The 26,569-nt window shown below is 44.6% G+C and overlaps 1 protein-coding gene across 3 annotated transcripts in view; it reads left to right on the top strand.

The window, feature by feature from the left end:
• The window catches only part of LOC143766451 (oocyte zinc finger protein XlCOF8.4-like), a 74,982-nt gene extending 64,836 nt beyond the window's left edge, over positions 1–10,146 (top strand). For 2 of the 3 annotated variants that reach the window (XM_077254158.1, XM_077254160.1), the window contains one exon: positions 8,898–10,143. In XM_077254158.1, the coding sequence (XP_077110273.1) occupies positions 8,898–9,832 (935 nt within the window). In that variant the 3' untranslated portion in view covers positions 9,833–10,143. Of the gene's footprint in view, positions 1–8,897 lie in introns of all 3 variants that reach the window. The other variant, XM_077254161.1, reaches the window with a different exon arrangement.
• Positions 10,147–26,569: the final 16,423 nt, after the last annotated feature.

Raw genomic sequence — 26,569 nt, 5'->3', positions numbered from 1 at the left:
CGCAGGAGCACTGACCACTACAGTATTAGACCATGGTGCGAGCCCAGTATGTATACCAGTGTGCACAATATGGGAGGTACAGCATGTCATCAAGTGAGTCATTGCATGGTGTTAGTTACACTGCCGCCACCCACAAAGTACATTGGTGTAATTATCAGCGCTTACCCAGGGAGAATGATCAGTCCCACAAACTCCCTGACACATCTAGACTGTGTGCACATACAACACACAACATTCACCATACAACATGCGGCGACATGCAGCAAGATGCGACATGCAACATGTGACAACATGCGACGACATGTAACATTCGACAACATGTGACATGCGACAACATGCGTCATGCAACATGCGCCGACATGCAACATGCGGCAACATGCGACAAGCAACATGCGACATACAACATGCATCATGTGGCATGCGGCAACATGCGACATGCTACAGCATGTGACATGCGACGTCATGCAACTTGCGACATGCACCATGCGACATGCACCATACAACATGCAACATACACCATACAACACATACATACAGTACATACATACAATACATACATATGGACATACAGTACATATAACAGAGTACATACTCACCATCACTTGTCACTTTGATCCCAGAAGCCATTGTCACCTGTAAAAAATATTAAAATAATAAACAAACACTATACTCCCTGATCCGCAGAAATCCAATTAAAACGAGTGTCCCACGACGATCTCATGTGGAGAGCTGCCACATCAGCTGATGTGACTGCTCTCCAGGGGCTCCAGGAATACAATGATGGAAGGTATCCTTCCACAATGTATTCCTCACAATGTATTCCTACGCCCCTGTGAGAAAATAGTCCCTAGTCTTACTTTTGGCATTGCTGTGTGAGAAAGTTCCCACGCAACAATTGCCATGAAGTGAGACGAGTGAACTGCAGTAACCTCTCAGTGATGCACTGCAGGAGCCATTGTCTCCTGTCAGTGTGTCACTGGAGGTCTATAGAGCAGTGACATCACCCGATGTCACTGTTCTATAGGGGAGATCATCGTGGGACACTCGTTATTAATTGGACTGCGTCGGACAGGGAATATACGGTTTATTTTACGTTTTTTGCAGGCGATCGAGTATGGTAAGTATGGTTAAATTAAGAATAATAAAATACTTTTTTCTGGCTGTGTCTTTATTTCTTTTTTAACTCTTTCACTACTCTAGGATTAATAATGGATAGGCTTCTTATTGACGCCTCTCCATTATTAACCTGGCTTAATGTCACCTTACAATAGCAAGGTGACATTAGCCCCTTATTACCCCATATCCTACCGCTACACGGGAGTGGGAAGAGAGGGGCTAAGTGCCGGAATTGGCTCATCTTATAGATGCGCCATTTCTGGGGCAGCTGGGGGCTGGTATTTGTAGCCGGGGGCCCATATCCATGGCCCCTCTCTAGGCTATGAATATCAGCCTGCAGCTGTCTGCATAGCCTTTCTGGCTATAAATTATAGGGGGACCCCACGTCATTTATTTATTTATTTTTTTGGGTCCCCCTATTTTAATAGCCAGTAAAGGCTACGCCAGCTGCGGGCTGATATTCATAGCCTGGGAGGGGCCATGGGTATTACCCCCTTCCCAGGCTACAAATATTGGCCCCCGTCCGTCGGCTTTCCCCCTCTGGCTCAGAAAATTGCGCGGGAGCAAACGCCATTTTTTTTCCCTTTTTTTTTTTAAACGTTCATTCATAAACATCGGCCTTGCTATTATATATCTACTAGATGGTGACCCGATTCTAATGCATCGGGTATTCTAGAATATGTATTTAGTTTATTTATGAAGTGGTGTTTAAATCCCGCTGCAATATCGCTGATTGGTCGTGCCCGGCCGGCCGCGACCAATCAGCGAAGCGTGGTTTAAATCACGCGCCAATTCACGACCTGACTGCACCTGTCGCTGATTGGTCGCGGGGGATTTCCGTTACAGACAAACAGACCCTTAGACGAATATATATATATATATATATATATATATATATATATATATATATATATACACTAAATGGTGGCTCGATTCTAACGCATTGGGTATTCTAGAGTATGTATGTATGTACGTTGCGCTGAGAGTGGGGGTTAAATTCCGCGCCAATATCGCTGATTGGTCGCGGCCGGCCGCGTAGTATATAGCACGGCCATGTAGTATATAGCACAGTCATGTAGTATATAACACAGCCACATAGTATATAACACAGCCCACGCAGTGGATAGCACAGCCACGTAGTAGATAGCACAGACACGTAGTATATAGCACAGCGATGTAGTATATAACACAGCCCACGTAGTATATAGCACAGCCAACACAGATAGCGCAGCCACTTAGTATATAGTAGCCACGTAGTATATAGCAGCCACATAGTATATTGCCCAGCCACGTAGTATATTGCCCAGACACGTAATATATTGCACAGCCACGTAGTATATAGCACAGCGATGTAGTATATAACACAGCCCACTTAGTATATAGCACAGCCAACACAGTACAGCCACGTAGTATATATCAGCCATGTAGTGTATTGCACAGCCACGTAGTATATTGCACAGCCATGTAGTATATAGCACAGAGACGTAGTATATAACACTGCCCATGCAGTATATAACACAGGCCACGTAGTATAGAGCACAGCGATGTAGTATATTGCCCAGCCACATAGTATATACCACAGCCACGTAGTATATAGCACAGCCCACATAGTATATAGCACAGAGATGTAGTATATACAGTAACACAGCCAACGCAGTATCTAACACAGCCCACGTAGTATATAGCAATCTGGACACCATATCACTGTTAAAAAAAGAATTAAAATAAAAAATATATATACTTATATACTCACCCTCCATCGACCCCCAGATCCAGGTGAGGCGTTTACCGATGCTCCTTGCGACGCTCCGGTCCCAAGAGTGCATTGCAGTCTCGCGAGATGATGACGCAGCGGTCTCGCGAGACCGCTACATCATCATCTCGCGAGACCGCTACATCATCATCTCGCGAGACCGCAATGCATGGACCGGTCACCGGAGCATTGCGAGGAGCAGGAAAGGCCTCGGCTGGATCCAGGGGCTGACGGAGGGTGAGTATGTAATGATTTTTTTTCTTCTTATTATTATTATTTATAACATTAGATCTTTTTACTTTTGATGCTGCATAGGCAGCATCAATAGTAAAAAGTTGGTCACACAGGGTTAATAGCAGCGTTAACGGAGTGCATTACACCGCGGCATAGCGCGGTCCGTTATCGCTGCCATTAACCCTGTGTGAGCGCTGACTGGAAGGGGCACTGACTGCAGGGCAGTAGGGAGCGGCCGGACTGTGCCCGTCGCTGATTGGCCGTTTTGCAGCGACCAATCAGCGACTAGGTATTTCCGTGACAGACAGACGGACAGAATAAAGACGGAAGTGACCCTTAGATTATCCATCTACTACATAATTGTCTATCTATAGATATATTTATAGATAGATATATCGATAGATACATACAGTAGATATACTAAACATCAGGCTTGGTGTTTATCTATCTATCGTATCTATTATCTATATATCGATATATCTATCTAGCTATCTATAGATATATCGATAGATATATTTATAGATAATTGATAGATACGATAGATACAATAGATAGATACGATAGATCTATCTATTTATCTATTATCTATCTATCGATCTATCTGTTATCTATCATCTATCTGTCTGTGTGTAAACATTATTCTTCAATGGACTATGTAAATGAAGAGGTTGGACAAGAAATGACATCACCCTTTTTTTTGGTATCTTTATTGAGCTTACAAAAACACACATCCGCATGAAAAAAACGCGTCAAAAAACGCATTAAAAACGCTGGTAACCTGCCAGTGACCTCAGGGGCAGATTTGGTGCAGATTTTACCTGCGTCAAATCCTGATCAAATCCTGATGCAATCCTGAACGTGGACACATACCCTTATGATGGACCTGTAAGAGAAAGTGGAGAGTAATGATGCTGTTGGATTCCTACCACCCTGATATCTTATTGGATGAATCTACCGTCTCTCCCTTCTGCACTGCTGAATGTGCTCATATGGTCCGTACAAGACCAGGTCCTGTCTTTTGGGCCAAAATTCACTTTTATGATCGACGACATTGAATGTGCAGTGAGGGCCAAGTGTGAATTTCTGTACAATAGTAGCAGAGTATCCTTTATCCTGACCCTGAAACATATGTTGCTAAAGATGCAACATAGAATAAAAAATGTCTTTCCCAGGACGTCCCTCATGACAGCACGTTAGGAGGTAGTCCCTTATATCCTCTAGGGACCAGAAACACACAAGAGACTAAAAGCCCCCCCTTCCACCCCAACCCCAGTGTTTTTCCTGTCCCTAGCAGGACAGAGCGTGCAAGAGGATCGCAGGAGCGCGATACTTACCGGAGCTCAGTAGGATCGGAGGGGACTGGATCTCTTTCCTTCCTGCTGTAAAGAGGCTCCATCGCTGATACCTCACTGGGCGGGAGTCACTCAACGTGTCGGTGGAGCAGGGGAACTTCCGCTTACTTCCGGTCACATGGTGAACATAGGTTCCATCGGGGAACGTGATTCCGGCCGGATGGAATTCGAGGATGCACAGTTCCGGTTTAGAGGGACACTTCCATTCGGGACGGCGCAGCGTGGGTTCCAATCAGGAACACATGAGAGAGCTATGAGGGTAATCTGGAGGCCATCTGGACAAGGTAAGACCCTTTAAAAAGGTACTCACGAGACGGGTGATGTGCACAGTCTAAACCATGGAGGTTAATCCATCTCGCTCAGAAGTACCAGCCGAGCAGTCCTTTGCCAGCGTAAGTGCCCCCATAGCGCCTGCTTTGTCTCATGTTAGTAGTCACTTAGTTAAAGGGGAAATGTTCCATTTTGTGTGTTAGGATAAAGATCCAGCTCTTCTTCCCGGAAAAGGATGTGGAGATGCCCGACATGCAACACTAAATTAGTGGACTCATACACAAACCAATTATGTCCAGAGTGTGTTGCAAAATTCCTAAAAGAGGAACAGGCGTCCTTCCTGATGGGTATGCGGGCCATTATCAGGGAAGAAGTCCAGAACACCGTTGCTAATCTCATGCTGCCACAGCCAGATCCGAGCACCTCCCGTCACAAGAGAGCCCGATGGGAGATGGAGGAATCCTCAGAGGAAGCGTACCTTTACTCGAACTACTCAGAGGAAGAAGCTGAAGCCGAGGAAGAATGTTTATCCCAAAGGCCATCCAAGGAGAGGAAAAAGTATTTTTTCTTATCCGAAGATACGGACATCTTATTGAAAGCGGTGAGAGCAACCATGAAGATTGAAGAAACAGTGGTCGCACGGTTCAGGACGAGATGTTCGGCGGTCTCAGAACACCAAGAAATAGTGTTTCCAGTCAACCAGCATATTAGAGCCATGATTCTGGAAGAATGGGAAGATACGGAGAAGCGCCTGGTCATCCCTTGTGACTTTAAAGCCCGTCTTCCTTTTGATCCTTCAGAAATCAAACAATGGGAAGAAATCCCTAAGATGGAAAGGTGGATATTCCTATCACCAGAGTGACAAGAAAGACCGCTATACCATTTGAGGACTCTTCCTGCCTTCGGCAGTACCCCGAAACAGTGTCTGCAAATTGAGATTCTGGTTTGGCTATTATCCTAAGTCATGTGACAAGGCTCGTTAAAGGGTCGACATTGACTGTTAGGATTGCTACTTCCAATAGGTGGCACTAGAGTTCTAGTCCTCAGAGTGGGAACTGAACCCAGAGGTATTCCACCAGCTGACCTGGAGATGGGGAACACCGCGTGTAGACCTGTTTGCAACCCGGAAGAACGCGAAGGTGGCAAGATTCTTCTCCATAAATCCAGCAGCCGACAGCCCAGAAGGCATAGATGCCCTATCTCAGAGTTGGGAAGAAGGTCTTCTGTACGCATTCTCTCCTTTTCCCCTCATACAGAGAATACTGAGAAAAATCAAAGAAGATCAGGCCACAGTGATATTGGTAGCTCCCTTCAGGCCGAAGAGGATTTGGTTTCCAATGTTGCACCGCATGACTCTGTTAGATCCAGTTCCACTTCCAGACAGACCCTATCTGCTGTTGCAAGGTCCCCTCTGGCGCCAACACCCTTGTCTTCTGTGCCTGAAGGCCTGGATCCTGAACGGAAGATCCTAAGTTCCAGGGGATTGTCAGACAGGGTGATAGCTACTATGCAGGCGAGTAGGAAACCAATAACATCAGCGATCTATTCCAAGATGTGGAAGAGGTTTTGTTCTTATGTTGGCGAATCTACTTCGAGCACAGTCCGTCCAGACATTCCCAGAATTTTGGACTTCCTCCAGGAGGGATTTGAGATGGGCTTAAAGTCTACCACACTGAAGGTGCCGATCTCTGCCCTTAATGCCTTCATGGACTTTCTTTAGCGGACCACCCTTGGGTCTAATTTGTATTTTTTTTTTTTTACAGTTTCATTCTGTATGATAGTTTGATTGTGGTGGGATCGGCCTTCCTCACTTATGTGAGTTTTCAATTCCCTGGTATCTTTAAATAAGTTCTCCATTTCCTCTGCCAAATACCAGAGATCAGACACCTTAGCTCTGCACTATTATAAAAAGTTATCTTTAAATGTCTAATATTTCTTCATGATATTCCTCTGACAGAAAATATTGTCATTTACAATAGTTTAGATTGCCAAGAGCCACCGAGCCCCAAACTGTAATTACCCCAGAGAGGTTTCATGTTTACTAATTTCTTACTAATGAAGACTGTTGAGTTTGATCATCTCAGTAGATGTGTTGTTGTATATAATCAGTTTTTGACTACAGTAGTTAGTGTTCAAAATAGTGTTTAAGCCCCTTAACCCCCGGAGCTTTTTTCGGTTTTGCTTTTTCGTTTTTCGCTCACCTCCTTCCCAGAGCCATAACTTTTTTATTGTTCCATCAGTATGGCCATGTGAGGGCTTATTTTTTTGCGGGACGAGTTGTACTTTTGAACGACACCATTGGTTTTACCATGTCATGTACTAGAAAACAGAAAAAAAATTCCAAGTGCGGTGAAATTGCAAAAAAAGTGCAATCCCACACTTGTTTTTTGTTTGGCTTTTTTCCTAGGTTCACTAAATGCGAAAACTGACCTGCCATTATGATTCCCCAGGTCATTTACAAGTTCATAGACACCAAACATGTCTAGGTTATTTTTTATCTAAGTGGTAAAAAAAAAATCCAAACTTTGCTAAAGAAAAAAAAATTGTGCAGTTTTCCGAGACCCGTAACGTCTCCATTTTTCGTGATCTGGGGTTGGGTGAGGGCTTATTTTTTTGCATGCCAAACTTACGTCTTTAATTATACTATTTTGGTGCAGATACGTATTTTTGATCGCCCGTTACTGCATTTTAATGCAATGTTGCGGCGACCAACAAAACGTAATTCTGGCATTAAGTTTTTTCTCGCTACGCCATTTAGTGATCAGGTTAATCCCTTTTGTTATTGATAGATCAGGTGATTCTGAACGTGGCTATACCAATTAAGTGTAGGTTTTTTTTGTTTGTTTTTTTATTTTGAATGGTGCGAAAGGGGGGTGATTTGAACTTTTTATATTTTTTATTTTTTTCATATTTTTAAAAACTTTTTTAACTTTTGCCATGCTTCAATAGCCTCCATGGAAGGCTTTAAGCTGGCATAGCCTGATCGGCTCTGCTACATAGGGGAGATGCTCAGATTGCCCCTATGTAGCTGAATTCCAGCATTGCTATGAGCGCCGACCACAGGATGGCGCTCACAGCAATCTGGCATCAACAACCATAGAGGTCTTTAGGAGACCTCTGGTTCTTATGCCGACGTACCGCTGATGTACTCTTCTGTCCGATGGCAGAAAGGGGTTAACCTTGTCCCCCAGCCAGTTTTGTGTTCCTAATCAGGGCCCTGACATGTGTCCCTTTATGAGGTGATAATTTTGGAATTCTTCACAAAGTATAATAGGAAACAAGTGGACCTTGCAAATTATTTTCAAAATTCTCTTGAATTTCCTGGTTTCCATGTCTCTTCCATTACCAGCGCTGCCTGCAGAATGAATAAGGCGACTCCTGGTGACAGAAGCAGACGTTGCAGGAACAGATCACATAGGAGATGGGACACGCTATGTGCAGAAGGCCTAATGCGACAAACGTGCAGATAAATAATAAAATAAATAAAACATTGAATGAATTAATCATTAGGAGTAGGGAATATTTTGGCTTCAAAGACACTTTGCTAATATCTGTAATCAGTGGATGTTGGAGAGTGAAAATTGCACATTTGCCTTTTTTATTAACCAACACATAGTGCCCAGATTGTACTTCAGGAGAAACACACCATAAATTAAGTGGGTTCTTCTCACTATAGAAATGACAAATACATGAATGCTAAATCTGATTTGGGCACAATTCAAGGACCTGAAGCGAGGGGGAGATTTGACTTTGGAAGAGCGGATATTGCTGGATTGGTTTATGGAAGCCATGTTGCTTTTCAAGAGCCTTTGAGCCACTAATATGGTGGAAACCTCTGTTTTACCACTGACAGATGATGGACCTGAGTGGGTGACTTGTTTTTGTGAGATGAGTAGAAGTTTTTATTAGTATTATTTTAGTCTACATAACATTGTTTGGTGCCTTTTTATTCCATATTTGGGAGGCAGAATGAACAAACATATGAACACCACGCTCTACTGGTTCATCCTATGAGGTTTTCTATTAAACTGTTAACTGTCATTGCCTTGGTGAATATTTCAAAATGTTTACATAACTTGCTATTTTTACTGTCAGTTTAATTGGAACTTTTCAAAAATATCAAATTTAAGGGTATTTTATTCAAAAATAAATATTGTTTTTTTTCTTGCCAGATGACTGTACCAGGAGATCAGAGGGACAGCTGACATCTTCAATTTTTAAATCAGATGATCTTGAGATCCCACAGGATACAACTGAAGTGAGTGCCATTACTCCAGATATACCATCATCACTTCAGAGCAAAGATCTGTCATCTGATCCTTTGAAACAGGTCCTGTCTTCTGATTCATTACCAACTACTAAGGAAAGTCAAAGTTACAAAATAAGAGTTCAAAAACAAACTGCTCCTAAAGCAAAAAACACATTTTCAGTTTCAGAATGTGGAAATAGTTTTCCCATTGAAAAGTCTTTTCTTAAACAAAAACAAAAATTCACACAGCGAAGAATAACTTTTCTTGTTCCAAGTGTGGGAAATGGTTTAATCAGAAAGCGCAACTTGGTAGCCACTGGAGAACTCACACGGGAGAAGCCTTTTTCATGTTCAGAATGTGGGAAATGTTTTCGAGATAAATCAGCTCTTTTTAAACATCAAAGAACTCACACAGGGGAGAAGCCTTTTTCATGTTCAGAATGTGGGAAATGTTTTCGAGATAAATCAGCTCTTTTTAAACATCAAAGAACTCACACAGGGGAGAAGCCTTTTTCATGTTCAGAATGTGGGAAATGTTTTCGAGATAAATCAGCTCTTTTTAAACATCAAAGAACTCACACAGGGGAGAAGCCTTTTTCATGTTCAGAATGTGGGAAATGTTTTCGAGATAAATCAGCTCTTTCTAAACATCAAAGAACTCACACAGGGGAGAAGCCTTTTTCATGTTCAGAATGTGGGAAATATTTTTACCAAAAAGTGGACCTTGTTAGGCACGTGAGAACCCACACAGGGGAGAAGCCTTTTTCATGTTCAGAATGTGGGAAATGTTTTACCACGAAAGCGCATCTTGATAGGCATGTGAGAACCCACACAAGGGAAAAAATTTTTTCATGTTAAGAATATGGGAAATGTTTTAATTAGAAATCAGAACATGTTAGTCACGAGACAATTCATGCAGGTTAGAAGTCTTTTTTCTGTTCACAATATGGGAAATGTTTTAACCAGAAATCAAATTTTGTTAAGCACCAAAGAACACACACAGGAGAGAAGCCTTTTTAGTGTTCAGAATGTGATAAATGTTTTATTAAGAAATCATCTCTTCTTAGTCACCAAATAATTCACATAGGGGATAAGTCTTTTTTCTGTTCACAATGTGGGAAATTATTTTCATAGATATCAACTTTTAATAAACTTCTGAAAGGTTACACAGGAGAGAAGCCTTTTTCATGTTCAGAATGTTGGAAAAGTTAACTGAAAATTGTATTTCTTAAAGGTATTATCCACTAGTAGGATAACCCCTTGTCATTCCACGTTAAAACAAAAACACATACTCTCGTTCCTTTATGGCTGTGTTCCAGCGGTGTCGGGACTCGCATTCTGTGTCACAGCTCACTGACCAGGTACAGTGATTAGAGGATGATGTCATATAAGGTATGGGCCATCATAATTCTCATAAACAAACACTGGAGTTTCACAGCCAGCAGATAAACAGTCTGTTTAATATAGTTGAAGACCAATAAAATCACAATAATTTCCAAATAAGGTGTATACCTGAATGCATCAATACACAAGCGCTTATGCCAACACTGCAGACATTATTCAATAATATCCTTGGTGATCCTATTGATAAGGAGCTGGAGATCGACAGGGTGCACCGTACACTAGGCAATCATGGTCCATGTTAATTTCAATGGAAAACGCATACAATTAATTGCCAACAGATCTATCTGGAATGACACTTGCTAAAGGAAGGGTGTTGAAACCACTACTTGATGCCCTTTAGGAAAATGGCATTGTTTACTTTGAAAGATCCAAGCAACATGAGACCATTCTGTGATGTTCTGAATATTCCCAGAATCCAAATATCTGACTGGTCATCTGCTCCAATAATGCCACAGAGATTTCCAGAACATCGCAGAAGGCGTTCTATGGATCAAGAACTTAATGATGATGCACCTAGGCTGCAAAGGAGCCTGCCAAGCATGTGAGCACCTGAAATGAATCTGGTCTTCCCTGAAGAGATAGACAGTTTGCAGATGCTTACTTATTTCTTTAAGCATATAATTAGATTTAGCTACAAAGAGTTTCCAGGTCATCCCTACTGACATTACTATGGAGGTCGTCCTTCTTATCCTTGCTGGGACAGGAAACAACGAGAGGTTAATAGGACCCTCCCATCTCCACCCCTCAGTGTTGTTCCTGTCCCAGTGAGAATAGGAATGATGAGAGAAGAGCTCCGGCATATCCCTCCTGGCTATACCTGGCACACCCAGAGCGGATCAGGGGGCCCAGCCTCTCTCTTCCCTCTGTTAAGCGGTCTGTGTCCGACACCCCCTGATGGGTGTTCCTCAGACAACGTGGTGAGCGCTGCTCCCAGGCTGTGAGCTAATTCCTCCTGCCAGGAGGCTTTCTGCTCCAGCATCTGGCTCCAGCACACAGAATCTCCTGCGGGCCGAGTTGAGCACTTCTGGGTCGCGGTCAGTGTGTGTTCCATTTTGGAACGCACAAAGTATGCAGACGAAGCAAGGATCCTAGTGGCACCTCGTCTTTTGGTTGTTATGTAAATAGGGTTCTAAATGTCTGTAGGCTGCCCTATTGTATGCTTGGACATGGAGGAATCTGCCAAAGGTGAGGTTACTTATAAACAAGGCCAGGGCACATGAATAGATTGTTAATGAGAAGCCCACTGTCAGCCCCTTACCCCACACATAGAAACACCTGGCATATACTGTGTATTCTAGGGGAGAAAATCCCCTAGACAACACCTAAAAGGGACGGCAAGAAAGCAGGGAAGTCTAGAAGATGTGCTCTCTGCAATACTAAGCTGCCAGACACCTGGCAAAAACATCTAAGCAAACCTTGCACCTCAATGGTCATCAGGGAGGAGCACTATGCAGGTGGAGGAAACCCAGATTCCTCAATCTATACAGGACGAGAGGTTCTGTGGTTTAAGATCCCAGAGTAACAGAGTCTTACTGGTTAACAGCCACATCTGCTCGATGATCATGAAGGAGTGGGAAGACGCCAAGAAAAGGCTGGTTATTTCCAGAGACTTTAAGCTTCGCCTGCCCTTCGAGCCAGAGGACATCTCAAATATCGATGTGCCCATAGCCAAGGTGGCAAAGAGGATTTCAATCCTATTTGGGGACTCCTCTAACATTAAAGAGCCGATGGATCGGAAGGCGGATTGTCTCCTTAAGAGAACCTGGGAGATGTTGGTCATAATTCGAGCCTACATCACAGCAAGCTTGGTCCATACACCTATGGGTCGACGACCTGGAGAATACCTAAAGTCTAAAACCCCCAGGGACGCTATCCTGAAATCCCTTCCCCTCCTAAAGCTAGCTACCGGGTTCATGGCTGATGCATCTACAGAATTTGTTAGATTTGCAGCCAGGAATGAAGCCTTAGCTAATGCTGCCCGGCGAGCTATTTGGCTAAAAACATGGTCTAGGGACACACAGTCCAAAACAAACTATGTTCCATTCCTTTCTCGGGTGATAGTGTTTGGCCCTGTTCTAGATGACTTTCTGGAAAAAGCATCAGATAAAAAGAAATTCCCTGAGGATAAATCAAAAAAGTATTAGGCCTTTCGTATACCCCAACCCAACCGGATGTCAGGCTATAGGGGAAGTCAGGCAGATGGACCTACCCCAAAGGAGGTAGGGGTAAGGACTTTCTCTTCTGTTCAGGAAGAAAATGAGCTTGGGGGAACGGCTAGGACAGTATCTTGAAAGTTGGCAAGAGATCTCAGAAAATCAGTGGGTGTTGGGGATAATCTCTTCAGGTTACAGAATAGAGTTTACCCAGACCCCGCCAGGGAGGTTCATAATAACAAGCTCCTGCCTCCAGTCTGCTGCTTACCCCATGTGGTCAGATGTTCAGGATCTCCTAAAGATCGGAGCAATAGTACCTGTGCCCAAGGAAGAAAGGTGCAAAGGCCATTATTCCAGTCTCTTCTCGGTCAAAAAACCCTGGGGAGAGAGCCGCATAATAATAAACCTGAAACCTCTAAACCGTTGCGTAAAGTCCAAAATATTCAAAATGGAGTACATCAGGGCCACAGTCGTCCTGATAGAAAAAAAATGCGGTGATATGTACCCTAGACCTAAAAAATGCGTACCACGTTCCCATCCATGCTTCCTTCCAGCGGTACTTAAGGTTTGCTTGAAAGGTGCAGGGGAGGGATTTTCACTACCAGTTCCATTGCCTTCCCTTCAGTCTAGTCTCAGCCCCCAGAGTGTTCACCAAGCTAGTGGCGGAAGTAGTCGCCTATCTAAGAAAGTTAGATATTATCAGAGTCCTCTACCTGGACGACTTGCTTATCAAAGACAGATCCAGGGAAGAACTCAAGAAGCACTGTCGGATCTCAGTCTGCATGCTACAAAGGCTGGGATGGGTGATAAACTGGAAGAAGTCAGATCTCTCTCCAGAGTCCAGAAAGAGGTTCCTGGGGATTCTCCTAGATTATCCTTTAACAACCTCTTTCTTGCCAGTAGAGAAGCAGACCTCAATAGGGGACAGGATCTGTCAATTCTCATGAAGCTGTTGTTCCATCAGAGAGGCAATAAGGATCCTGGGACTTACTTCCTGCATCCCTTGTGTTCAGTGGAGTCAGTTCCACTCACAGGGGCCGTTCTGGCTGCTTGGGTCAAACGCCAACTGTCCCTGGATGCTGTGATGCCCCTCTCCTCCTTAGTCAGGAGATCTCTATGCTGGTGGACCATTCCAGAAAACCTCCAGATGCAATTCCCCTGGGTTCTCTCTCCCTGCTCAGTGATCACCACTGATGCAAGTCAACTAGGCTGGGGTGATCGCGTGGAAGGGAGATACTTCCAAAGACCTTGGACTCCAGAAATCCAAGCCAGGTCCTCAATTTATAGGGAACTGTGCAGTGTGGGAGATCCTGCTTCAAGTCCAGTCAGTAGTCAGGGGCAAACATGTGAGAATCGTATTGGACAACACGACCGTGGCGTTTTTACGCTATGAGGAAGTTCCAAGACCTCCCTCTCTGCAACATCTAGCAGAGAAGGTCTTTCAGTGGGAGGAGGGGATGGTGCTATCCATTTCAGCAGTTCACCTAAAGGGGTCCAAAAACCAGATGGCAGACTTCCTAAGCAGGCAGAGGATACTTCCGACAGAGTGGGAGCTGAACGAGGTGTTCTACATGCTGTCAGTGTAGGGGGTTTGATATATTACTTTTATACCCTTGACTTTTCCTCTCGTCCCATTGCCGTAGATTATCAGTGTTGGATTAATTGTTAACGTATGTTAGCAAGAGAAGGTAGAGGGCACCATAGGACAATAATTGAGGGGATCCACCCAGGGCCCAAATATTCACAGTATATGCACAAGAAAGAAAGGCTGAGGCCACTAAATGGGTGATCACTAGGGTTGAGCGACTTTCACTTTTTTAGGATCGAGTCGGGTTTCGCGAAACCCGACTTTGTCAAAAGTCGAGTCGAGTGTAATCGTCCGATTATCGCCAAAAGTCGGGGATCGACCGAAACACGAAACACAATGCAAGTCAATGGGGAAGCATAGTCGGCAGTGAGTGGAGGCCAGAAAAACACCTACAGTGCCCATTGTAATGGTAAAAACATCCATTCTTGTTACTGAAGCTTGTCAATCTAAATTTACTTTATAATAGTTAGGCATTGGAAATTGGGGGTCATTTGGCTAAAGTTGTGGGGGGTAGGGCTGGTTCAAGTTTTTAGTGGGCCCAGGAAATGTGGACTACGTCACGGCGGTGGAGCAGTGAGAGGTAAGTATTTCAAGTTTGCAAGTGCTGTGATCCTGAGCAAGCAGGGGGGGCCCACTCGTTCGCATTGGCACTGGCACAGGGTCCCTCAAAGTACAGCGGTGTGTTTGCACGGCGGGGGCGCCTCCCACCGGCAGCGACACTTTTGCGTACTCGGAGGGGCCCTGTGCCAGTGATGTCGCCAGCGAGTATCCCCCCCACCTGATGAAGGAACCTGCACTTTCATCTGCACCTTCCTCTTTGTCACCGTGTAAGGTGGTATAGTAAGCGGGAAGGAGAACCTGACTTTCAGCAGGGTCAGATTGTGGCTGTGTAGCGTGCAAGGGGAATGTAGTGGTCTGGGTCAATGTACCACAAGACTCATCTAGCACTGGCTGGGCAATAGGCAGGATGAGGAGGAAACACAGATATAGGCCCAAATTATAAAGTGGGCTAAATGCAGTTCAAAATTGGTAACAGGACTAACCAGGTGGCATTGCTTTGTTCAGAGGAGTAGAAAACCCAGGAGCGGCAGACACCGTTAGTAGGGCCCTAACCACACTAGTAGGCCAAATGCAGTTTAATATTTAAAATGTAGGCCGAAAGCCTGAAGATTGAAGCTCAAGAAAACCAAACAGGAGAAAACCGAGGAGCTGCAGACACCGTTAGTAGGGCCCAACCAAGGTAGTAGTAGGCCAAATGCAGTGTTATCTTACCAACTACTTAATGAGAGCCTGAAAATTGAAGCTCTGCTTTGTTCAGTGGAGGACAACACCAGGGAGTGGCAGACACCATTAGTAGGCCCAATCCAACTAGTATCCCAAATCCAGTTTCATATTTCAAATATAGGCCGAAAGCCTGAAGATTGAAGCTCAGGCAAGTAAACCTGGAGAACACCTTGGAGCGGCAGACACCGTTAGTAGGCCCCAACCAAAATAATAGGCCAACTGCAGTGTTATATAAACAACTACTTAATGAGAGCCTGAAGATTGAAGCTCAGGCAAGTAAATCTGGAGAACACCTTGGAGCGGCAGACACCGTTAGTAGGCCCCAACCACACTAGTAGGCCAACTGCAGTGTTATATTAACAACAACAACTTAATGAGAGCCTGAAGATTGAAGCTCAGGCAAGTAAACCTGGAGAACACCTTGGAGCGGCAGACACCGTTAGTAGGCCCCAACCAATATAGTAGGCCAACTGCAGTGTTATATAAACAACTACTTAATGAGAGCCTGAAGATTGAAGCTCAGGCAAGTAAACCTGGAGAACACCTTGGAGCGGCAGACGCCGTTAGTAGGCCCCTACTGTTGAGAATTCTGTTCTTGGGCTCCCTCCGGTGGTTATAATTGGTAGCGCTGCTGTCTGTCCTTCACAGCAGTTATCAGGTGTGTCTCCTCTGGACTGGGCTATTTAGTCTGACTTCACCCTTTAGTCAGTGCCAGTTGTCCATTGTTTCTGGAGGATTCACATCTCTTCATGGTCTCTCCTGCTTCCTGGTCTTTTCACTAAGATAAGTCCTGCTTGTTTTGCAGCCCACATTTTGTGGGCCTTATTGTTCAGTGCATTTCATGTTTTTTCTTGTCCAGCTTAATCTGTGTAAGGATTTATGCAGTCAAGCTGGAATCTCTGGAGAGGCAGATATACCCTCCATGTCTTTAGTTAGATGTGGAGTTTTTGTATTTTCTGTGGTGGATATTTCTTAGTATTTTAATACTGACCGCATAGTTCTCTGTCCTATCTTTCCTATTTTAGCTAGATTGGCCTCCTTTGCTAAATCCTGTTTTCAGCCTGTGTATGTTTTTTCCTCTCCTCTCACAGTCAATATTTGTGGGGGGCTGCCTATCCTTTGGGAATTTTCTCTGAGGCGAGATAGCTTTCCCTTTTCTATCTATAGGGTTAATTAGTCCTCCGGCTGTGTCGAGGTGTCTAGGATCAGTAGGTACATCCCACGGCTACTTCTAGTTGCGGTGTTAAGTTCAGGGTCCGCGGTCAGTATAGATACCACCTTCTCCAGAGCACGTCTCTTGCTGCTCCTAGGCCACCAGATCATAACATATTATAAACTAGAGAACATGGAGTACAAAAACACTAGCAAATTAAAGAAGTAAAACCAATAATTTTATTGCTGCATTTAAAAGTATACACAATACAAAAATAGCCCAATCACTGGGCGATAGATAAATAAGAGGAGCTATACTGGGAACCTGCTAGCACAGCAGGTTTGAATGGACCAAAAATAATACAAAATAAGGGCTGATGTGGCTGCACCAGATAAGTGGGAAGGAGAACATGAATAAATATAAATATAATGTCCAACAACCAGGCTCTGTACACTAGCCTCTATGGCTGTTACCATACATCCAAGGCTCCCAAACCCCCTACACAAAAATAGATTGCCATCACTCACCCATAGTTATACATGTGCTAGGTCCGCCTGCTGAGACCCCTTGACGCGCGTTTCGCGTAAGTGCTTCTTGAAGAAGCACTTACGCGAAACGCGCGTCAAGGGGTCTCAGCAGGCGGACCTAGCACATGTATAACTATGGGTGAGTGATGGCAATCTATTTTTGTGTAGGGGGTTTGGGAGCCTTGGATGTATGGTAACAGCCATAGAGGCTAGTGTACAGAGCCTGGTTGTTGGACATTATATTTATATTTATTCATGTTCTCCTTCCCACTTATCTGGTGCAGCCACATCAGCCCTTATTTTGTATTATTTTTGGTCCATTCAAACCTGCTGTGCTAGCAGGTTCCCAGTATAGCTCCTCTTATTTATCTATCGCCCAGTGATTGGGCTATTTTTGTATTGTGTATACTTTTAAATGCAGCAATAAAATTATTGGTTTTACTTCTTTAATTTGCTAGTGTTTTTGTACTCCATGTTCTCTAGTTTATAATATGTTTCTAGGAGTAATACACATTTGATTAGTGTAGGTTTATTTATGTATATACAGAGAGAGCAGGGCTTCGGCCCCTCTCGGTCTGGACATTTTGTTATATTTATTGTGATTTTTGTTCTACACCAGATCATAACAGTACAACTGGCCAACAATGAGTTAGCCGCATCTCAGAAGAAGGGAAAGAAAGTGCTGAGCCATTTTTTTTGTATACTCTGTTGTGTTTTTTTTCCCTCTTTACCTCTGGGTGGCTCAGGAGTTTGGCTGTTATGAACTATACTTTTGGGCTCCCTCTTGTGGTCACTCGCGGTATGGCTCTTGGATTCTCTTTCCTCAGCTTGGTAGTCACCTGTTCGTTAAGACTCTGGGTGTTTCTATTTAAACTTCCTGGAGTCTTAGTCCTTTGCCTGGCATCCATGTAATCAGTCCTTGTCTGGTTGCTCTTGTCTACTGGTCCTGATTTTTGCAACATAAGCTAAGTCCTGCTTTCTTGTTTTTTGTTTATTTGTATTATTCTGTTTTTTGTCCAGCTTGTTCATAATGTGATTCCTGATTTTGCTGGAAGCTCTTAGTGGGCTGATATTCTCCCCCCATACCGTTAGTCGGTATGGGGGTCCTTGGATATTCAGCGTGGATATTTTAGTAGGGTTTTTCGCTGACCACATAAGTCCGCTTTCTATATTTCTGCTATTATTTAGTGGGCCTCTCTTTGCTGAATCTAGTTCATACTTACGTTTGTCTTTTCCTCTTACCTCACCGTTATTATTTGTTGGGGGCTTGTATCTACTTTGGGGTATTTCTCTGGAGGCAAGTGAGGTCTGTATTTTCTCTGAAAGGGTTAGTTAGATCTCCGGCTGGCGCGAGACGTCTAGAACCAACGTAGGCACGTTCCCCGGCTGCTATTATTTGTGGGCTAGGATCAGGTATGTGGTCAGCTCAGTTACCACCTCCCTAAGAGCTAGTTTTTATGTTTGCAGACTTTGCTAAAGACCCTGAGATCCTCTGCCATTAGGATCACAACAGTATGCCAGGCCACTGAATAGTTAATGCATTGCAGAAGTGGGATAAAAAGAAAAAAAAAGAAGTTCTGAGTTTTGTTTTTTTTTTTCCTTCCTTCCCCTTTACCTCTGAATGGCTTGAAACTCTGCTGCAGACATGAAAGTGCAAACTCTGATTACTGGTGTGGATCAGCTTGCTGCTCGTGTGCAGAGCATTCAGGATTTTGTTATTGGCAGTCCTATGTCAGAGCCTAAGATTCCTATTCCTGAGCTGTTCTCAGGAGATCGATTTAAATTTAGGAATTTTAGGAATAATTGTAAATTGTTTCTATCTTTGAGACCTCGTTCGTCTGGAGACTCAGCTCAGCAAGTCAAAATTGTTATCTCCTTCTTGCGGGGCGACCCTCAGGATTGGGCTTTCTCATTGGCGCCAGGAGATCCGGCATTGGCGAATATTGATGCGTTTTTTCTGGCGCTCGGATTGCTTTATGAGGAGCCCAATCTTTAAATTCAGGCAGAGAAGGCTTTGCTGGCTATTTCTCAGGGCCAGGATGAAGCCGAAGTGTATTGCCAAAAATTTCGGAAATGGTCCGTGCTTACTCAGTGGAATGAGTGTGCTCTGGCCGCAAATTTAAGAAATGGCCTTTCTGAAACTATTAAGAATGTGATGGTGGGCTTTCCCATTCCTACAAGTCTGAATGATTCTATGACGCTGGCCATTCAGATTGATCGGCGTTTGCGGGAGCGCAAATCCGCTAATCCTTTGGCGGTGTTGTCTGAACAGACGCCTGATTTAATGCAATGTGATAGAATTCAGACTAGAACTGAACGGCAAAATCATAGACGTCAGAATGGGTTGTGTTTTTACTGTGGTGATTCTACACATGTTATATCAGCATGCTCTAAACGCCTAACAAAGTTTGTTAGTCCTGTCGCCGTTGGTAACCTGCAGCCTAAATTTATTTTGTCTGTGACTTTAATTTGCTCATTGTCTTCCTACCCTGTTATGGCGTTTGTGGATTCAGGTGCTGCCCTGAGTCTTATGGACTTGTCGTTTGCCAGGCGCTGTGGTTTTGTCCTGGAGCCTTTGGAAAATCCTATTCCTCTTAGAGGAATTGATGCTACGCCATTGGCGGAGAATAAACCGCAGTATTGGACACAAGTGACCATGCGCATGACTCCTGAACATCGGGATGTGATTCGTTTTCTTGTTCTGCATAAAATGCATGATTTGGTCGTTTTGGGTCTGCCATGGTTACAGGCTCATAATTCTGTTCTGGATTGGAGGTCTATGTCTGTGTCAAGTTGGGGTTGTCAGGGTATTCATTGCGATTCCCCGTCGGTGTCTATTGCTTCCTCCACTCCTTCAGAAGTTCCTGAGTTTTTGCTTGACTATCAGGATGTGTTCAGTGAGTCCAGGTCCAGTGCTCTTCCTCCTCATAGGGACTGTGACTGCGCTATAGATTTGATTCCTAGTAGCAAGTTTCCTAAGGGACGATTATTTAATCTGTCGGTACCTGAGCATGCCGCGATGCGTTCTTATATAAAGGAGTCTTTGGAGAAAGGACATATTCGTCCATCCTCTTCCCCTCTTGGTGCGGGATTCTTTTTTGTGGCCAAGAAAGACGGATCTTTGAGACCTTGTATAGACTATCGGCTTCTGAATAAAATCACGGTTAAATTTCAGTATCCTCTGCCACTATTGTCGGACTTGTTTGCTCGGATTAAGGGTGCCTGTTGGTTCACCAAGATAGATCTTCGTGGTGCGTACAACCTTGTGCGCATTAGGCAGGGAGATGAATGGAAAACTGCATTTAATACGCCCGAAGGTCATTTTGAGTACTTGGTGATGCCTTTTGGGCCCTTCAATGCTCCTTCAGTGTTTCAGTCCTTTATGCATGACATCTTCCGGAAGTATCTAGATAAATTTGTGATTGTTTATCTGGATGACATTTTAGTTTTTTCTGATGATTGGGATTCTCATGTAAAGCAGGTCAGGATGGTGTTTCAGGTTTTGCGTGATAATGCTTTGTTTGTGAAGGGCTCAAAGTGTCTCTTTGGAGTGCAGAAGGTTTCCTTTTTGGGTTTTATCTTTTCCCCTTCTGCTGTGGAGATGGACCCAGTCAAGGTCCGAGCTATTCATGATTGGACTCAACCCACGTCTGTTAGGAGTCTTCAGAAGTTTTTGGGGTTTGCTAATTTCTACCGTCGTTTTATTGCTAACTTTTCTAGCGTTGTTAAACCTCTGACGGATATGACCAAGAAAGGTTCTGATGTCGCTAATTGGGCTCCTGCGGCCATTGAGGCCTTCCGGGAGCTGAAGCGCCGGTTTACTTCGGCGCCTGTTTTGTGCCAGCCTGATGTCTCACTTCCCTTTCAGGTTGAAGTGGATGCTTCTGAGATTGGTGCAGGAGCTGTTTTGTCGCAGAGAGGCTCTGGTTGCTCTGTGATGAAACCATGTGCTTTCTTTTCCAGGAAGTTTTCGCCGGCTGAGCGGAATTATGATGTTGGTAATCAGGAGTTGTTGGCCATGAAGTGGGCATTTGAGGAGTGGCGTCATTGGCTCGAGGGAGCTAAGCATCGTGTGGTGGTCTTGACTGATCACAAGAACCTGATGTATCTCGAGTCTGCTAAACGCTTGAATCCTAGACAGGCTCGTTGGTCATTGTTTTTCTCCCGTTTTGACTTTGTGGTCTCATACCTGCCTGGTTCGAAAAATGTGAAGGCTGATGCTCTCTCTAGGAGCTTTGTGCCTGAGTCTCCTGGAGTCTCAGAGCCGGCTGGTATTCTTAAAGAGGGAGTGATTTTGTCGGCCATTTCTCCTGATTTGCGACGTGTGTTGCAGAGATTTCAGGCTGGTAGACCTGACTCTTGTCCACCTGATAGACTGTTTGTTCCTGATAAATGGACCAGCAGAGTTATTTCCGAGGTTCATTTCTCGGTGTTGGCGGGGCATCCTGGGATTTTTGGTACCAGAGATTTGGTGGCTAGGTCCTTTTGGTGGCCTTCCTTGTCACGGGATGTGCGTGCTTTTGTGCAGTCCTGTGGGACTTGTGCTCGGGCTAAGCCTTGCTGTTCTCGTGCCAGTGGGTTGCTTTTGCCCTTGCCCGTCCCGAAGAGGCCTTGGACACACATTTCCATGGATTTCATTTCAGATCTTCCGGTGTCTCAGGGAATGTCTGTCATCTGGGTGGTGTGTGATCGTTTTTCCAAGATGGTCCATTTGGTGCCCTTGCCTAAGTTGCCTTCCTCTTCCAATCTGGTTCCTTTGTTTTTTCAGAATGTGGTTCGTTTGCACGGCATTCCTGAGAATATCGTGTCTGACAGAGGATCCCAGTTTGTGTCCAGATTCTGGCGATCTTTTTGTGCTAAGATGGGCATTGATCTGTCGTTCTCGTCTGCCTTTCATCCTCAGACTAATGGCCAAACGGAGCGAACTAATCAGACGCTGGAGGCTTATTTGAGATGTTTTGTTTCTGCGGATCAGGATGATTGGGTGACCTTCTTGCCATTGGCTGAGTTTGCCCTCAATAATCGGGCTAGTTCCGCTACTTTGGTTTCGCCATTTTTCTGCAACTCTGGTTTTCATCCTCGTTTCTCCTCGGGTCATGTTGAGCCTTCTGACTGTCCTGGGGTGGATTCTGTGGTTGATAGGTTGCAGCGGACTTGGAATCATGTGGTGGACAACTTGAAGTTGTCACAGGAGAAGGCTCAGCGTTTTGCCAACCGCCGCCGCGGTGTGGGTCCCCGACTTCGTGTTGGGGATTTGGTTTGGTTGTCTTCTCGGTTTGTCCCTCTGAAGGTTTCCTCTCCTAAGTTTAAGCCTCGCTTTATTGGTCCTTATAGAATTTTGGAGGTCCTTAATCCGGTGTCTTTTCGTTTGGATCTTCCTGTGTCGTTTGCCATTCACAATGTGTTCCATAGGTCTTTGTTGCGGCGGTACATTGTGCCTGTGGTTCCTGCTGTTGACCCTCCTGCTCCGGTCTTGGTTGAGGGCGAGTTGGAGTATGTGGTGGAGAAGATCTTAGATTCTCGTCTCTCTAGACGGAGGCTTCAGTATCTGGTCAAATGGAAGGGCTATGGTCAGGAGGATAATTCCTGGGTGGTCGCCTCTGATGTTCATGCGGCCGATTTGGTTCGTGCTTTTCACGCTGCCCATCCTGATCGCCCTGGTGGTCGTGGTGAGGGTTCGGTGACCCCTCCTTAAAGGGGGGGTACTGTTATGAACTATACTTTTGGGCTCCCTCTTGTGGTCACTCGCGGTATGGCTCTTGGATTCTCTTTCCTCAGCTTGGTAGTCACCTGTTCGTTAAGACTCTGGGTGTTTCTATTTAAACTTCCTGGAGTCTTAGTCTTTTGCCTGGCATCCATGTAATCAGTCCTTGTCTGGTTGCTCTTGTCTACTGGTCCTGATTTTTGCAACATAAGCTAAGTCCTGCTTTCTTGTTTTTTGTTTATTTGTATTATTCTGTTTTTTGTCCAGCTTGTTCATAATGTGATTCCTGATTTTGCTGGAAGCTCTTAGGGGGCTGATATTCTCCCCCCATACCGTTAGTCGGTATGGGGGTCCTTGGATATTCAGCGTGGATATTTTAGTAGGGTTTTTCGCTGACCACATAAGTCCGCTTTCTATATTTCTGCTATTATTTAGTGGGCCTCTCTTTGCTGAATCTAGTTCATACTTACGTTTGTCCTTTCCTCTTACCTCACCGTTATTATTTGTTGGGGGCTTGTATCTACTTTGGGGTATTTCTCTGGAGGCAAGTGAGGTCTGTATTTTCTCTGAAAGGGTTAGTTAGATCTCCGGCTGGCGCGAGACGTCTAGAACCAACGTAGGCACGTTCCCCGGCTGCTATTATTTGTGGGCTAGGATCAGGTATGTGGTCAGCTCAGTTACCACCTCCCTAAGAGCTAGTTTTTATGTTTGCAGACTTTGCTAAAGACCCTGAGATCCTCTGCCATTAGGATCACAACATTTGGCGCTGACATGGATGTTCAGGGACTTGCTTCTCGTGTGGATCAACTTGCTGCTAGAGTGCAGGGTATTTCTGATTATATCGTTCAGACTCCGGTTTTAGAGCCCAGAATTCCAACTCCTGATCTGTTTTTTGGGGACAGGTCAAAATTTTTGAGCTTTAAAAATAACTGTAAACTGTTTTTTGCTCTGAAGCCCCGTTCCTCTGGTGATCCCATCCAGCAGGTTAAAATTGTCATATCTCTGTTGCGTGGTGACCCCCAGGATTGGGCATTTGCCCTGGAACCTGGGAATCCAGTGTTGCTTAATGTAGACACCTTTTTTTCAGGCGCTTGGGTTATTGTATGATTAACCTAATTCAGTGGATCATGCTGAGAAAACCTTGTTGGCCCTGTGTCAGGGTCAAGAAGCGGCAGAATCATATTGCCAGAAATTTAGAAAATGGTTTCTGTTGACTAAATGAAATGAGGATGCCTTGGCGGCAATTTTCAGAAAGGGTCTTTCTGAACCCGTTAAAGATGTTATGGTGGGGTTCCCCACGCCTGCTGGTCTGAGTGATTCTATGTCTCTGGCCATTCTAATTGATCGGCGCTTGCGTGAGCGCAGAGCTGTGCACACTATGGCGTTGTCTTCCGAGCGGAGTCCTGAGCCTATGCAATGTGATAGGATTATGTCTAGAGCTGAACAACAAGGAGTCAGATGTCAGAATAGGTTGTGTTTTTACTGCGGCGATTCTGCTCATGTTATTTCTGATTGCCCTAAGCGTGCCAAGAGAATCGCTAGTTCCGTTACCATCAGTACTGTACAACTTAAATTTCTGTTATCTGTGACCCTGATCTGCTCATTATCGTCATTTTCTGTCATGGCATTTGTGGATTCAGGCGCCGCTTTAAATTTAATGGACTTAGAATTTGCCAGATGCTGTGGGTTTCCCTTACAGCCTTTGCAGAGTCCTATCCCTTTGAGGGGCATTGATGCTACACCATTGGCTAAAAATAAACCTCAGTTTTGGACACAGCTAACCATGTGCATGGCGCCAGCCCATCAGGAAGATTGTCGTTTTCTGGTGTTGCATAATCTGCATGATGCTATTGTGCTGGGGTTTGCATGGTTACAGGTGCATAGTCCGGTGTTGGATGGGAAATCTATGTCTGTGACTAGTTGGGGTTGTCAGGGGGTTCATGATGACATTTCTTTGATGTCAATTTCCTCCTCTCCCTCTTCTGAAGTTCCTGAGTTTTTGTCAGATTTCCAGGATGTTTTTGATGAGCCCAAGTCCAGTTCCCTTCCACCGCATATGGACTGTGATTGTTCTATTGACTTGATTCCAGGCTGTAAGTTCCCTAAGGGCCGACTTTTCAACCTGTCTGTGCCAGAACATGCCGCCATGCGGAGTTATGTTAAGGAGTCTTTGGAGAAGGGGCATATTCGGCCATCTTCTTCACCATTGGGAGCAGGTTTCTTTTTTGTTGCCAAAAAGGATGGTTCCTTGAGACCCTGTATTGATTATCGCCTCTTGAATAAGATCACGGTCAAATTCCAATACCCTTTGCCTTTGCTCTCTGATTTGTTTGCCAGGATTAAGGGGGCTAGTTGGTTTACTAAGATTGACCTTCGAGGGGCATATAATCTTGTTCGTATTAAGCAGGGCGACGAATGGAAAACTGCGTTTAATACGCCCGAGGGCCATTTTGAATATCTTGTGATGCCATTCGGACTCTCTAATGCTCCATCTGTGTTTCAGTCCTTCATGCATGATATATTTCGGAATTATCTTGATAAATTCATGATTGTATATTTGGATGATATTTTGATTTTTTCGGATGATTGGGAGTCTCATGTGAAACAAGTCAGGATGGTATTTCAAATCCTTCGTGATAATGCCTTGTTTGTGAAGGGGTCTAAGTGCCTCTTTGGAGTACAGAAGGTTTCTTTTTTGGGCTTCATTTTTTCTCCCTCATCTATAGAAATGGATCCGGTTAAGGTTCAGGCCATTCATGATTGGATCCAGCCCACATCTGTGAAGAGCCTTCAGAAATTTTTGGGCTTTGCTAATTTTTATCGCCGTTTCATTGCCAACTTCTCCAGTGTGGTTAAACCTCTGACCGATTTGACGAAGAAAGGCGCTGATGTGATGAATTGATCCTCTGCGGCCGTTTCTGCCTTTCAGGAGCTTAAATGCCGATTTACTTCTGCCCCTGTGTTGCGTCAGCCGGATGTTTCTCTTCCTTTTCAGGTTGAGGTTGACGCTTCTGAGATTGGGGCAGGGGTCGTTTTGTCTCAGAGGAATTCTGATGGTTCCGTGATGAAACCGTGTGCCTTCGTCTCTCGAAAGTTTTCACCTGCGGAACGCAATTATGATGTCGGTAATCGTGAGTTGTTGGCTATGAAGTGGGCATTTGAGGAGTGGCAACATTGGCTTGAGGGGGCTAAGCACCGTATTGTGGTCTTGACCGATCATAAGAATCTGATTTACCTCGAGTCTGCCAAACGGCTGAATCCTAGACAGGCCCGATGGTCCCTGTTTTTCTCCCGTTTTGATTTTGTTGTCGCGTATCTTCCGGGTTCTAAGAATGTTAAGGCTGATGCCCTCTCTAGGAGTTTTTTGCCTGATTCCCCTGGGGTCCTTGAGCCAGTCGGTATTCTGAAGGAGTGGATGATTCTTTCTGCCATCTCCCCTGATTTACGACGGGTTCTTCAGGAATTTCAGGCTGATAAACCTGACCGCTGTCCAGTGGGGAAACTGTTTGTTCCTGATAGATGGACTAGCAAAGTGATTTCTGAGGTTCACTGTTCTGTGTTGGCTGGTCATCCTGGGATTTTTGGTACAAGAGATTTGGTTAGTAGGTCATTTTGGTGGCCTTCTTTGTCACGGGATGTGCGTTCCTTTGTGCAGTCCTGTGGGACTTGTGCACGGGCTAAACCTTGCTGCTCATGCGCTAGTGGGTTGCTTTTGCCTTTGCCGGTCCCTGAGAGGCCTTGGACGCATATTTCTATGGATTTTATTTCGGATCTTCCGGTGT

This window comes from Ranitomeya variabilis, chromosome 4 (assembly GCF_051348905.1).
Source record: "Ranitomeya variabilis isolate aRanVar5 chromosome 4, aRanVar5.hap1, whole genome shotgun sequence".
Lineage (NCBI taxonomy): Eukaryota > Metazoa > Chordata > Amphibia > Anura > Dendrobatidae > Ranitomeya > Ranitomeya variabilis.
Note: the sequence above shows the minus strand (reverse complement) of the source record. Positions and strands in the feature narration are given on the sequence as shown.